We start from the raw sequence: 13315 nt of genomic DNA, 5'->3' as shown, positions 1-13315 counted from the left end.
ACTCAATTCCGGGCAGTCAGGTTCTCGAGCCCATATTCACTGTACTGCCTTGGAGACACAGGCATGCCTTTCCCGGGCTTGGAGCAAATATTCCAGGTAGTATTTCTCCATCCTCTGCTCTCTGGTCCTCAGGCCCTAGAGAGTTAATACTGACCACACTGCTTAGACTGGATCCCTTTCTGCAAGGGTGTTTGCTCACTCGCATACTCAAGTCCTCGGTCAGCACTAACTCCTTATCTCACCCCTTCTTTGTTCATTCGCTAGTATTACTTGTGTATGTGACCGTAGTGGCAGGGAAATTGGATGTTTCTCCGACGTCCTCCTGCATTTCAGCCGTAGTGGGAAGTGCGGTGAGTAGACTCTGAGCCAGAGAATGAGTATGACCTGCTGGGGTGCTGAGCATTAGGTGACCTGTCAGGGTGCTTCATCTCTCCAAGTCTCATGTAAAACATCTGGAAAGTGAGAGCATTGGATTTCTTTTTATTTTAGGCTTCATTTAACCTCTTCTACAATCCCACCCTTCACTACAATGCCTAGAATAGCTCTTTGCAAAGTACAAGTACCTAATATTTGTTCAAATAAATATCTAGAAACCCCTTTTATAAAATGTCCCTGACAAATTTAAAACGTGGTAATCAGGAGTTTTAGACTCCTTGAAATAGCATGTAGAGAGCTTGAGGGCTTATTAAAACACTGACGGCTGGAACCCGTGCCCAGAGTTGCCGAGTCAGTAGGACTGGGGTGAGGCCTGAGTTGCATTTCCATCAAGTTCCCAGATGCTGCTGATGCTGCTTGTGTGGGGACCGTATCTGGGAATCACCGCCCATCGAGCACTCTCAAAAAAAAAAAAAAAAAATATCCCTTTCCTCTGGTTTCGCAATTAAAAATGATTTAATAAGATTGTCTCATCCATTGGGTGGTTTGACAGCTTTCATGTGTCTCTTATCCCCTGCTATCTGCATTTTAACAGGAGTCTCTTTTTAAAGACTACAAACCTTATTTCACAGGAACAAATCTAGTTCTTGGCCTCCTAGCCTTCTATCTAAGCTACCTTTGTCCCACTGTTGCACTAAATCTGTCCTCTCCCTAAGGTATTAGGGCCTCCTTGTTGTCACACACCCACATCTTAACCACTGCTCTTAACATGTAAAGATTAAGAGCATAGGCTCAGGAGGTGGGCTGTCTTGGGTTGAGAGGTTGGTTCCTCACTCTATATCCAATCCTGGACACTTTCTCTGTGCTTCATCCTCTTCATCTGTAACTGGATTTCAATAACAGTGCCTACCTCATAGGGTTGTTTTAAATATTAAATTGGTAAATATTTGCAAAGCACTGAGAATAGTCCCTAAAACGTCACACATGCTATGTGTTTTTGAAATCTTTTTTCCCCCACCTTTATTGAGATATAATTGAAATAGAACATTGTGTAAGTTTAAGGTGTACAGCGTGTTGGTTTGATACATTTTGTATTGCAAAATGATCACCACTATAGCCCTAGCTGACACCTCCAACCCATCACATGATTACACATTTTTGTGTGTGTGGTGAGAATATTTAAGATCTACTCTTTCAGCACGCTTCAAGTATATAATACAGTATTTTTTAGCAATAATCACCATGCTGTACGTTAGACCCCCAGAAGATGTTAATCTTATAACTGGAAGTTTGTGCCCTTTGACCAGTATCTCTCCATTTCCCCAACCTCCCAGTCCCTGGTAACCAAACCACCATTCTACTCTCTGTTTCTATGAGTTTGACTTTCTTTTTTTCTTTTCTTTAGATTTCATATATAAGTGATACCATGCAGTATTTGTCTTCCTCTTTCTGATTTATTTCACTTAGCATAATGCACTCGGGGTTCATAAAGGTGTCACAAACTAGGATTTCCTTCTTTCTCATGGTTGAACTCCATTCTGTATACACACACACACACACACACACACACACACACACACACACACAACACATCTTCTCTATCAGTTCATCTATAACTGGACACTAAGGTTGTTTCCATGTCTTAGATATTGTGAATAATGCCACACTGAACAGAGGAGTGCAGGTTAACTTCTATATCCTGATTTCAGTTCCTTTGGATAAATACCCCTCAGAAGTGGGATTGCTGATTATATGGTAGTTCTATTTTTAATTTTTTGAGAAACCTCCATACTGTTTTCCATAGTAGTTGTGCCACTTTGCATTTCCACCAACAGTGCACAAGGGTTCCCTTTTCTCCACACCCTCTCATACACTTGCTATCTCATATTTTTGATGATAGCCATTCTCACAAGTGTGAGATGATATCTCATTGTGGTTTTGCTTTACATTCCCTGATAATTAGTGATATGGAGCATCTTTTCATGTACCTGTTGGCATTTGTAAATCTTCTTTGGAAAACTGTCTATTCAGTTCCTTTGCCTACTTTTTAATTGGGTTGACTTTTTTGCTGTTGAGATGTATGAGTTCTTTATATGTTTTGAATATTAACCCCTTATCAGATGCGTGATTTGCATATATTTTCTCCCATTCCATAGGTTGCATTTTCATTTTGTTGAATGTTTCTTTTGCTGTGCAGAAGCTTTAAGTTAGCTTTTATTATATGTTAAATGTTTCCCAAATTTACCTCTCAGGGTAAATTACCTTCATGATTTCTATCATGGCTGCATATCCCCTCAACTATCATTTATTTTTTCTTTAAATCAATCTACTTTGCTAACAAGTTATTATAAAAGAAAACTTGTATTATTACTGTAAATGGAACACCAGTATCACTTGATAAATAGAGGGTAACCATAAATTAAATACAGTGAAAACCAGTGTTCTTTTATTATAGCCAGTTATTTTCTGCTGAGTACTCGGAGCCTGAGACTTACTCCCTTTTTATGAAAAACAGGTAAATTAGCAAGTTCTAGCTGCTGTAACAAATAAACTGCCACATTTCACTGGCTTCATACACTAGAGTTTTTCACTTACGTAACAGTCTAGCGCAGGGCTGCTGATTCAGGGACCTCCTTCCGTCTTGTGGCACCAACAACTGAGGGACCCAGAAATCTCTCTGCGTCCAGTTAACAGATGCAGGGAGAGAACATGGAGAAGTCACCTGATTTTTTGCCTTTTTGGTCTGAAACTACCATAGGTAATTCGTCCTTTGGTGTAAATCACCTAGAGGTGGGTGTGCAGGGAATGTTGGTCCAAGCTAGGTAGCCACTTCCCACAGCTACTTTATCGTATGAAAGTGAGGATACAAGTTTTTGGTGGTCAAATTATGAAACATAAACAGGTTATATAGCAAGACACAGCCATAGTTTCTGAATTGCTGGCAGGGATTGTGCAACTACTTCTTCACTAACTATATTACTATTTTAGTTCAATTAATTCACCTCTCTCCTAACCTCAATTTCACTCAGAAACTGTTCCAAGAAGTTAACAACTGCCTTACTTAGAGAGAGTGAAATCCATATATACACAGAAGAAACCTGTTTCTCTGTATCATGACACAAAATTAATGAGATAGTAGCCAGTGTAGCTTTTTACCTCTTAGTATAGCTTAGAACTTTCCTTGGCTAGATGGGAAATGAGCTCTGTCTCTATATATGTCTGTATAATAACCAAGAATGAAAAATGTGGTTGATAAGAACTTACATATAAACCCAGTACCCTCCTACATTTTAAAACTTAACTGTGTGCCATCACTAAAATTTTATGATTTAAAGTTGTTATTATCATTTGACATATATTTGAAATGTGTGAGACACATGCCCAGTACCACCACACTGATTACATGACTTCTGCTGCTGTAGTACAATCTGAAATATTTTTCCTGTGCTAATTTCAAACCAATGAAGCATGGATATGTTTGAGTGACCACCAGTTGAAGGGGAGAGGAATTTCTAATAGGGTTTTTATAGGTGAAAACTAAAGCTATTTGGAATTTGACATTTGATGAAAGTCTACTATGATGTTATCATCCTGGAAAAAACTTACTTCTGTATTTTGTCATGAAGAAGTAGGGATAATAGAGGGTCAGCTCCTGGAAGCTGAGGTATGAGAGCAACATTATGTGCTCATAACAGAGAAATTTATACTTAGTGATTTATGATTCATACCTGTATTTTTGTAGGTTGCTTTCATTAGCCACGTGGAGCTTTTTACTCACTGGCGAACATAGTAAAAGATAAGAAACAGAACTGGATACCAGATCTGGGTTCAAAGATGAGATGGAGGCATTGGTGGGTCATTTAGGAAGGGGGACTGTATAGGCCCAGCTCGATAAGCAAGGTAGGGTTCAAGCAGCTTCATAATGTCAACACTGAGTTCAGTAAAGCATGATGGAGTGACTCAGAGGGTGGTGTATCATAGGGAGCATATAGTACTTCATTTTGGTTGGTCAGTGGACTGTAGGGCTTCCATTTACAGGCTGGGTGAGGTTCAGGAGCACAACTGTTTGCTCCAAGGAGGTAGACTGTCAGGGTGCAGTGGGGAGGGGACTGTGACTCAAGGAACAGCACAGTTGCTCAGACACAGCTCTGTGGAGCAGTGACAGCCCTTCACTATCAGCTCCTGAGCCCTTGGTGGGCATCTTATCACATTCCAATATTGTCATGGACCACGAATGATAGCAACCTTCCAGGGAGGTTGCTTGAGGGCTTCCAATGGAACTGGGGGAACAGGGCCCTTCCCCTCTCTTAGCAGGGGAGGCGTGATGGTGGGATGAGGTTAGTGAGCCCAGGTGAGGGGAGCTGGAAGGCAGATGCAAGGAATGAAGTAAGGGTTGACTGCTGTGTTCTTACTGTGCCAGCCTACACCCCCTCTACCAGTAGAGTCTCTTTTTTTTTTTTCTTTTATTTCCCAGTGAATGGGGAGCTTTTGCTGAGGTGGGGGAGGAATACCCCCAATGAACTGCTGGCCCATGGGAAGCGGGTTGATTCTCCCTGCCAGAGCCACAGGTGTCCTTCCCGATGTTCTACTCCTTTCTCATTCTCTGTAGCCTGCTGCAGCCTGTGGCAGGCAGGAGGAGGGGCCGTGCTTCCTCTTGGTGGGTCACAGTTAACACTGTTCATCATCTCAACTCTCTCTGGAAACGGCTTCCATTTTTATAAGTTCACAGAGAAAGGGAATTTTATCAAGGAAAACTACAAAGCTTTTAGCATCTCCATCTATGGCTTCCATGCCCTTGTCCTGTCATGTTTCCCTGTCTCCCACTCCCAGGACAGAAAGCAAGCAATTATGATCTTTCCCCGAGGGCTGCTTTGGGAATCTACTGAAAATGGCAGCCAATGACTCCAGATTAAGAACTCCTTCTTGACAATGGTGAGAAATGACCAAAGCACCAGGTCCTCAGTTACACGTCAGAACCTAATGCCTGCAGTAGAAATATGAAGAAATTTTACTGGAAAGAGAACCTCAAAATAATAACGGCAGAGTTAAAAAGGGTGGTGTGAAACTTTCTTGGTCTTTGTGGGAAGACTGGTGTGTGTGTCAAAAGGATCAGGAAAGTCTTTTTCTATACTCAGTTCTCTTATATCTGGAGATTCCAGGAGTTATAAAAGTGCTTTGTGCCCCAGCACCTTTCCCTTAAAACCGTAGAAATGCTAGGAGTATGGTGGAACTCCAGGATGTAACCTGAGCATTGAGGACCGACAGTGGGGATCAGGGGGCTGACCTGGCTTAACCTGGGAAAAATTAGAGGAAAAGCTTACACATTCCTAGGTAAAGGCTGTGGTCAAAATAGCTCTAAATTTGGATTCAGATTCTGGTTGTGCCAGTAACAACCATGTTTGGCTTCTTTATTTCTCTCTGGGTTGGTGTCCTTATCTATTCAGGGCAGATTGAGCTAATTTCATTCATTCATGCAGCCATTCATATTTATTGCCGATCACTGTGTTTTAATATGGAAATATAAAGATAACATTATACAATCCCTGTCTCAGAGAAGCTCTCAATTAAGTGGAGGAGACAGATGTTACTGATACTTGTAAAAGCATGCGTAAAGTACCATAATAAATATACAAAGTGCTTTTGGAACACAGAGAGGGAGGGAGGGATGGGTTGTACCAGGAGTAGAGTTGCAGTAGAGTACGCAGTATGTAAATCATGTCTTAAGAACAGAACTGCCTACCATTGCCTATCATAAGTGTGGACCAAGTATACAAGCCAGAATGTATGGGAATGCCTGGTATGTTGGGGAATGAAAATGTTTAGCTGTGACTAGAACATAGCATGTCTGGAGGCTTGTAAGGGAAGCTGAAAAAGATGGGTTTAGGTTCACCTGTAAACAGTCTCTTACAACAATTCCTGTTACTCCATTGGCTATGAAGACACACTGGAAATTGTAAACAGGAAGTTTGGATTGCACACAATTTGAGCAGGGAAAATGCAAGCACAGAGGTGAGTTCTGAGAATATAAGAGCAATACAAGAATATTAAAATATAAGAGCAATAGAAGTTAGCAGTTGATAGAGAGAGGCAGAGGAGGGAAATGAAGGTTTCAGCACGGTGTGTAAGGGTGTGAGAGTTTTAGCCTGTGTGTCCAAGTTGGACAGGAGGTTTAGGGTGGGAGACTGGAATTCACTTTGGATGGGAAGGCTTTGAGGCTTCAGTATGTAGGTCTGAGCATGTTGAGATGTTGCTATTTGATAGGTGGTTGGAGACCTGCATCTGGAGCTCAGGGGAGAGAGAAATATTTAGGACTTGTTACAGTAGCAGGGGTTGATAAAGCCTTAGGAGGAATGAAATCCTCTAGGGAGGGCTTCTGACAGGTCAAGAGAAAAAGAACCTGATAAAATCAGGGAACATAGAATTTAGGTCTGCAGTTCACTGACCAGAGCCTCTACCTCCAAGGCAAACTCAGTCCACTTTAGCCTTATGTTCAGGTCAAGTTGAGAGCTACAAGGAGAAAGGCTATCTCCTTTCCTCTCCTAATACTGTCTTCCCCATAGGGCTTCCATCCAAATCCTCTACATCTGTCTAAGAACTATCCTTCCTTGAAGCATAGTAAGAATCACCGCCTGTCTTTCTTTGATGCCATGTTAATTTGTGTTCTTCTAGAAGCAGGTACCAAATGTGATTAGATATATACCATATATTTATCAAGGGAAACACTTGTAAAAGCTAAAAGTTGCAGGGTGGTAAACTAGAGAAGGCAAGGAGAACCTTCAGACTATGATGGAGGGCTGACCCCTGTGAAGGAGACGGGGAAGGAAGGAGGATTGGGTAGGAAGCACCTCAGAGTACAGCACAGCTCCAAGAAAGGCCAGAATCATGGGGAGTCTTTATCCCTCATCTTAGAGGAATAGACTCACCTGAATCCCCCCACCATGCCTAGCCATTGCCAGGAGGAGCCTACAGGAAGTGTGGCCTCAGCAGGGACTCAGTATTTGATCCAGAGGAGTGACAACTGGGAACATCAGACCAAAAGCCTGCCCAGAGCAGGAGATCCTAGTGGCACATTTCATGGCCACCATAGATGGCCTCAGTGACTCAGTGACACTTCCTAAATGTTCTACTGGCACTTATTGCCCAAACCGTCAAAACTCAGCATTTACAGCCTTGCACCATTATTAATTATCTCACCTTGTGTCTGCCCAACTAGATTATAAACCCTTCCTTAAACATCAGTGCAGTGTCCTTAACTCAGAGGCATCTAGGTATTCGTCGTAATAAGAATTGTGTTATTTTCATTACTTGAATTTATCTGAGAGGTGTAGCAATGGGAGTTTTGACTTAGGAAGTTGGGATGAGGGAAGTTAAGAAAGAATATGATTTGGATGAGGCGTTCCACAGATGTTACAGTGAGGGAGGGAGAACTAGAGCATGGGAAGCAGACGTACCCACTGAAGGAAAGCAGACACTAGGGCCTAGGCACATGAATTTGATGAGATGAAGTCCAGGTAGGCAGACAGAAGCCAGTATCCAGAGAACATGGTAGAAAGTGCTAATCGAAGGGCAAGAACTAGCACGGAGGAGGTCCAGCAAGATATAATGGATGGGAGTTTGAAGTAGACATCACGGCAACTCGCTTTTTTTGAGAACTAACCTTTCTACCCACCAGGCAGTTTTCATACACCATATCACACCTTCTTAACCTTGGTTAATTGGACCGAAGAGACACCTGTCTCAAGCTGAACCTTCTGGGAATTTTGATTCGGGGTTCAGTAAATCTAATTAGTCGAATTTTCCTTGAACTGAGCTGACATGTTGAAGCAGGGCTTTTGGAGACTGCTGGAGCCCTTGTGTACACTAGGAGGCAGGAGAAGCGGCTGCAGAAAGACAAGAATGAGTCAGGCATTTAGAGACAAGCTGAGATGAGAGACAGCACGACTCCAGAGAAGAAGAATGAGACTGAGAGAGTCGTTGCCTGGACTCCTGAGAAATTTCCATCCCTCAACCTAATCCTGTGCCCTTTCACAGTAGGTTCTGAGATAACCCACCAACCTTAGAATAAATTCCCTATTCTTCTTAATCCAGTTTGAGTGGGATTCTTTTAGTAGCAGCCAAATAATATTGACTGAGACAGTGTTTTGACAGATATGCTCAAGACACAAACAGGGAGCTCAAAAACATGCAATTTGCAGGGATACAGACAAGCGAGAGGTTAGCATTAGGAAAACTGGGAAGAGTATCCCGGACAAAGCAGCTTTTAGTCTGGTAAGTAAAAGGGTAACCAAGTCAGAGACTAAACATACAGGATCTGCTTAGAGGAACTAGGGTAGAGGGTAGAGCCTTCCTCACAAGAACAAGGCAGAAAAAGGTGGTTATTAGGTGTCAGGTAAAAGGTCAGAGGCAGACTAAGATCTTCTGATCTATTGAGGATGGGACTCATTCATGCATTCAGTAAGAATTCTTGGGTATCTACTACAGTCTAGGGGGTTTAGTGTGTTAACAGACTGAGTTGTGGGTTCAGTGTACTGTGGGGTGGAGCCAACCCGGGAGTGGAGACCCCATGATACCTGCTGTGGGGAAGAGAAGGCTCAGAGGGCAGAATCGGGGGGCATCAGTCAGCTCATGATGTGAAGTGGATGATAGAATGTTAGAATTTGGAACGTTCTGGGGTAAAACAGACCTGGACAAAGTTGGAACTGAGAACTCAGAAAGTAACTTCTTTCAAGGAGCAGCAGAGAGGAAGGTAGGGTGAGGAAGGAAAGAGTGATTCAGAATGGGAGATAAGAAGGTGTCAGGCACACAGCTTGTCTATTTGTCAGTTTCTCCTAGGACCCTGGTGGCAGCTGATGAACCCATAAAAAAATACCTGTTGTGCCTGTTCATGCTGACCTGCTCGACTTTGCCAAAGTTAAAAAGTTCAGGAGGATTTGGAAAGCTATAGACTCTAGCCTTTCCTAATTCAATTCCACCTTACCAGATAGGCAAGGCTAGATTCCTTTAAAGTAATTCAGCTCAACATCTTTGGTTAAACTTTGAACCCTCACATACTGGGAAGAAGAAATATAGTAGAGGAAAAGGAGGTAGAAGGAAGGATAAAAATTAAGAGATGCCTCATAATCTGTTGCACATATTGGGATAAAATTAGTCTCCTGTGATCTCCTTCTCTACCTCCCACTCATAATTTTGAATATCTGGTAATCGTAGGTATATCTTTTCACAAAGACCCCAAAATCACTTCTCCAGTGGATGTCAGGGACTCCCTATATAGTGCGTTATTTAACCTTGATAAGATGACCTAAAAACTAACCTAAACAATGACAAATTAGGAGACATGCTATTGGCTCCAGTTTCTTTTCTCATAATCTTATTTCTAGTGTGGTTGTGGTGTTAAATAGAGTCAGAAGATCTAGGGCTGAGTCAGAAATTTCTGCTTGGCTTCTGACTGGCCTTATGGGGAGCAAATTATTTAACCTCCTCAAGCTTTCATTTCCTCATCTGTAAAATGGTATTATGACATATGACACTTGTTCTAATACCCTGATGGGTGATTTTAAAGACCATGTATAAAAACTAATGAAATGGTACAAACACCAGTGGAAGGTAGCCAGGTCCTTTCATAAATCACATAGTTGAGTAAAGAATCTGTATCAGAACCTAATTTTTCTCCTCACTAGCTCTGTGGCCTTTGACAATTCATTTGAGTTCCAAGTCTTGTTTTTTTTTCCCTTGTCAAAGAGGTATGATAATATTCTCTGTTTCATGTAGTTTTTATGACGATTAAAATGACATATGTATACTAAAGTATAAAGAATATATTAGTGATTACAATTCTTAATAATGTCCCAGAATAGAATAATGATACTATTTTGATTATATTTTCTTGTTATAAAAGTATTAATATAATTTTATATTAGTATATTTATATTAGATCCTTTCAAGATTCTTTTTTTTTTAAATAAAAGCATTCTTTTTTTAAAAAAATATTTATTTAGTTAGTTAGTTATTTTTTATTTGTTTGCACCGGGTCTTCGTTGCGGCGTACGGGATCTTTAGTTGCGGCATGCGGGATCTTTTAGTTGCAGCCTGCGGGCTCTTAGTTGAAGCATGTGGGATCTAGTTCCTTGACCAGGGATCGAACCTGGGCCCGCTGCATTGGGAGTGTGGAGTCTTAACCGCTGGACGACCAGGGAAGTCCCAAGATTATTTTCATTGAGATTTGTTCTGATATGCAGAGTCAAATTTAAATGAGACATAATCACTTAAAAATGAAACTTGAAATTCAATTACAGATAAAAAATGAGTGCATCCTTAAAGCAAAGATCTTTCATATATTTCACTTCTAATGAAGTCTTTTAGAAAGCAAAACTGTTATAGTCTGTTTTTATTCATAATTTATCAGTTTAATACTTTTTGAATTGAGGGAAATACGGGTTTTATATATATAGGGATAAGGTTATAATAAAAGGGTCTGGGGCTTCCCTGGTGGCGCAGTGGTTGGGAGTCCGCCTGCCTATGCAGGGGACACGGGTTCGTGCCCCGGTCCAGGAAGATCCCACATGCCGCGGAGCGGCTGGGCCCGTGAGCCATGGCCACTGAGCCTGCGCGTCCAGAGCCTGTGCTCCGCAACGGGAGAGACCCACGTACCACAAAAAAAAAAAAAAAAAAAAAAAGGGTCTGGTTACCCAAATATGGTTCAGGTTTATATTGAGATTATTACCACTCAAAGGAAGTCCTCTTTTTGCATTTTTTAAAAATTAAGATATTCTACATTTATACTGGTTAAATTCTAATGTTCTTTAATCTTTTATTTCCTTGGAAGATAATAGTTGGAGAAACTGCTGTGTTTTGCCTACAACTGGCCACAAGGGATTTTGAAAACCAGGAGAAAACTATTTTAACTGGAGACTGTTGCTATATAAACCCACTGGTGAGGAGAACTGTGCGATTTCTTGGTATGTGTTCATTGAATTGTTTTTATTGTTGCTGAAACAATGTTTATGTATAAGCCAACCTTTAAAATGACCAGCATATTAACTGTATTCGAATATTAGATTATATTTTCTTTGAAATGTTTCAATTTGGTTTTTAAAAATAAATACTGCATACTATTTTCTCTCCTGTTTTGCAAAACTCCATTTCGTGGTGTCATTTCCATATTATTTTAAGAAAAACAAATCCCACCAAACTTGGATATTTAAATTCTAAAAGAAACTAAAAATTACGTAATTTAAAGAAATGATTTACTATGTTTATTAAATTTCAGAAACAACGCTTAGCTAGAAATGATAATCTAGGTTGGTTATCGAACATCATGAAGGACAAGCAAAATAGCTGGACAAATAAAAGAAATGCTGTATTTGTTAATTATCATAAGTAGCACTCCATGAACTACTTCTGGGGTGTTTTTTTTTTTTTTTACAAAAAAATGGTACAAAAACCATTTTTTACAAAAATTGGTGATTTTATTAGGGGACAAGATTTACTGATCCTTTAAATCTCAAATTCTAGCACTAATGATATGAACATTGACGAATTACTGAAAATCATCTCAATTCAAAAGACACGTGGCCAAGACAGGTTTTCTTTAACTGAAACAATAAAACTTAATATAGATTATTATTTCCTGGCTTTATCAAATAAGAAAAAGTGCATCTATATATACTAAATAACATTTAAGATAAATTCTGATCAGTATTAAGATTACGGATACTGTAACCCTTCGATATATTTCTCATATTGATGGGAACAAGATGAAGACTTTGGAGATATGCATAGCTCACCTAATCTATATATAAACCCACTAAAGACTAATCAAATGTCATCATGCCTTTAAATCTCTCTGGAGCCGAAAGGTCTTCATATCTAAGACTGTTCATTTTATTGCCGTCAACTTATACATCCCCACAGCCCTCATTTATACAGTTGAAGGGATAGCTTTTATATGAAACTTTTAAAGTTATATTTTTCACATGCATCAATACTGTGTTCTTGACCCATTTAATCTTTGCATGAGAAACATTTAATAACAAAATAAACAATAATATACTCAGAGCTAAAGTATTTTGATGAAGTTGAACCTTCCTAAATATTGTTAAATTATATTATGCCTACTTAAGTAAAATATTTTTATTCATTTACGCACATATTTCTAAAGAATATACAGGCATACCTCCAAGATATTTGAGCTCAGTTCTAGACCACTACGATAAAGCGAATATGGCAATAAAGCAAGTCACATGAAGTTTTTGGTTTCCCAGTGCATATAGAAGTTACGTGTACACTCTATTGTAGTCTGTTAAGTGTGCAATAGCATTATGTCTTAAAAAAATACATACCTTAATTAAAAATACTTTTAAAAATTAAAATCACTAAAAAATGCTAATCATCACCTGAGCCTTTAATGAGTTGTAATCTTTTTGCTGGTGGAGGGTCTTGCCTCAACGTTGACGGCTGCTGACTGATCAGGGTGGTAGCATCTGAAGGTTGGGGTGGCTGTGGAAACTTCTTAAAATAGGACAACAATGAAGTTAGCCACAGTGATTGAGTCTTCCTTTTACGAACGATTTCTTTGTAGCATGCAATGCTGTTTGATAGCTTTTTACCCATGGTAGAGCTTCTTTAGAAATGGTAGTCAATCCTCTCAAACCTTGCTGCTGCTTTATCAACTAAGTTTATGAAAGATTCTAAATCCTTTGTTGTCATTTCAACAGTCTTCACAGCACCTTCACCAGGATTAGATTCCATCTCAAGAAACCACTTTCTTTCCTCATCCACAGAAGCAAATCCTCATCCATTCAAGTTTTATCATGAGATTGCAGTGATTCAGTCACATCTTCAAGCTTCACTTCTATTTCTAATTCTTTTCCTATTTCTACCACATCTTCAGTGACCTCCTCCACTGAAGTCTTGAACCCCTCCAAGTCATCCATGAGGATTG

The 13315-nt window shown here is 40.1% G+C and overlaps 1 protein-coding gene across 2 annotated transcripts in view; it reads left to right on the top strand.

The window, feature by feature from the left end:
* The window catches only part of PLPPR5 (phospholipid phosphatase related 5), a 126561-nt gene that overhangs the window by 29716 nt on the left and 83530 nt on the right, over positions 1-13315 (top strand). For both annotated transcript variants that reach the window (XM_032645784.1, XM_032645794.1), the window contains exon 2: positions 11198-11330. In XM_032645784.1, coding sequence (XP_032501675.1) covers positions 11198-11330 — 133 coding nt within the window. The remainder of the gene's footprint in view (positions 1-11197; positions 11331-13315) is intronic.

Source organism: Phocoena sinus, chromosome 1 (assembly GCF_008692025.1).
Source record: "Phocoena sinus isolate mPhoSin1 chromosome 1, mPhoSin1.pri, whole genome shotgun sequence".
Lineage (NCBI taxonomy): Eukaryota > Metazoa > Chordata > Mammalia > Artiodactyla > Phocoenidae > Phocoena > Phocoena sinus.
The sequence above is the reverse complement of the archived record's forward strand: the minus strand, read 5'-3'. Positions and strand labels throughout refer to the sequence as shown.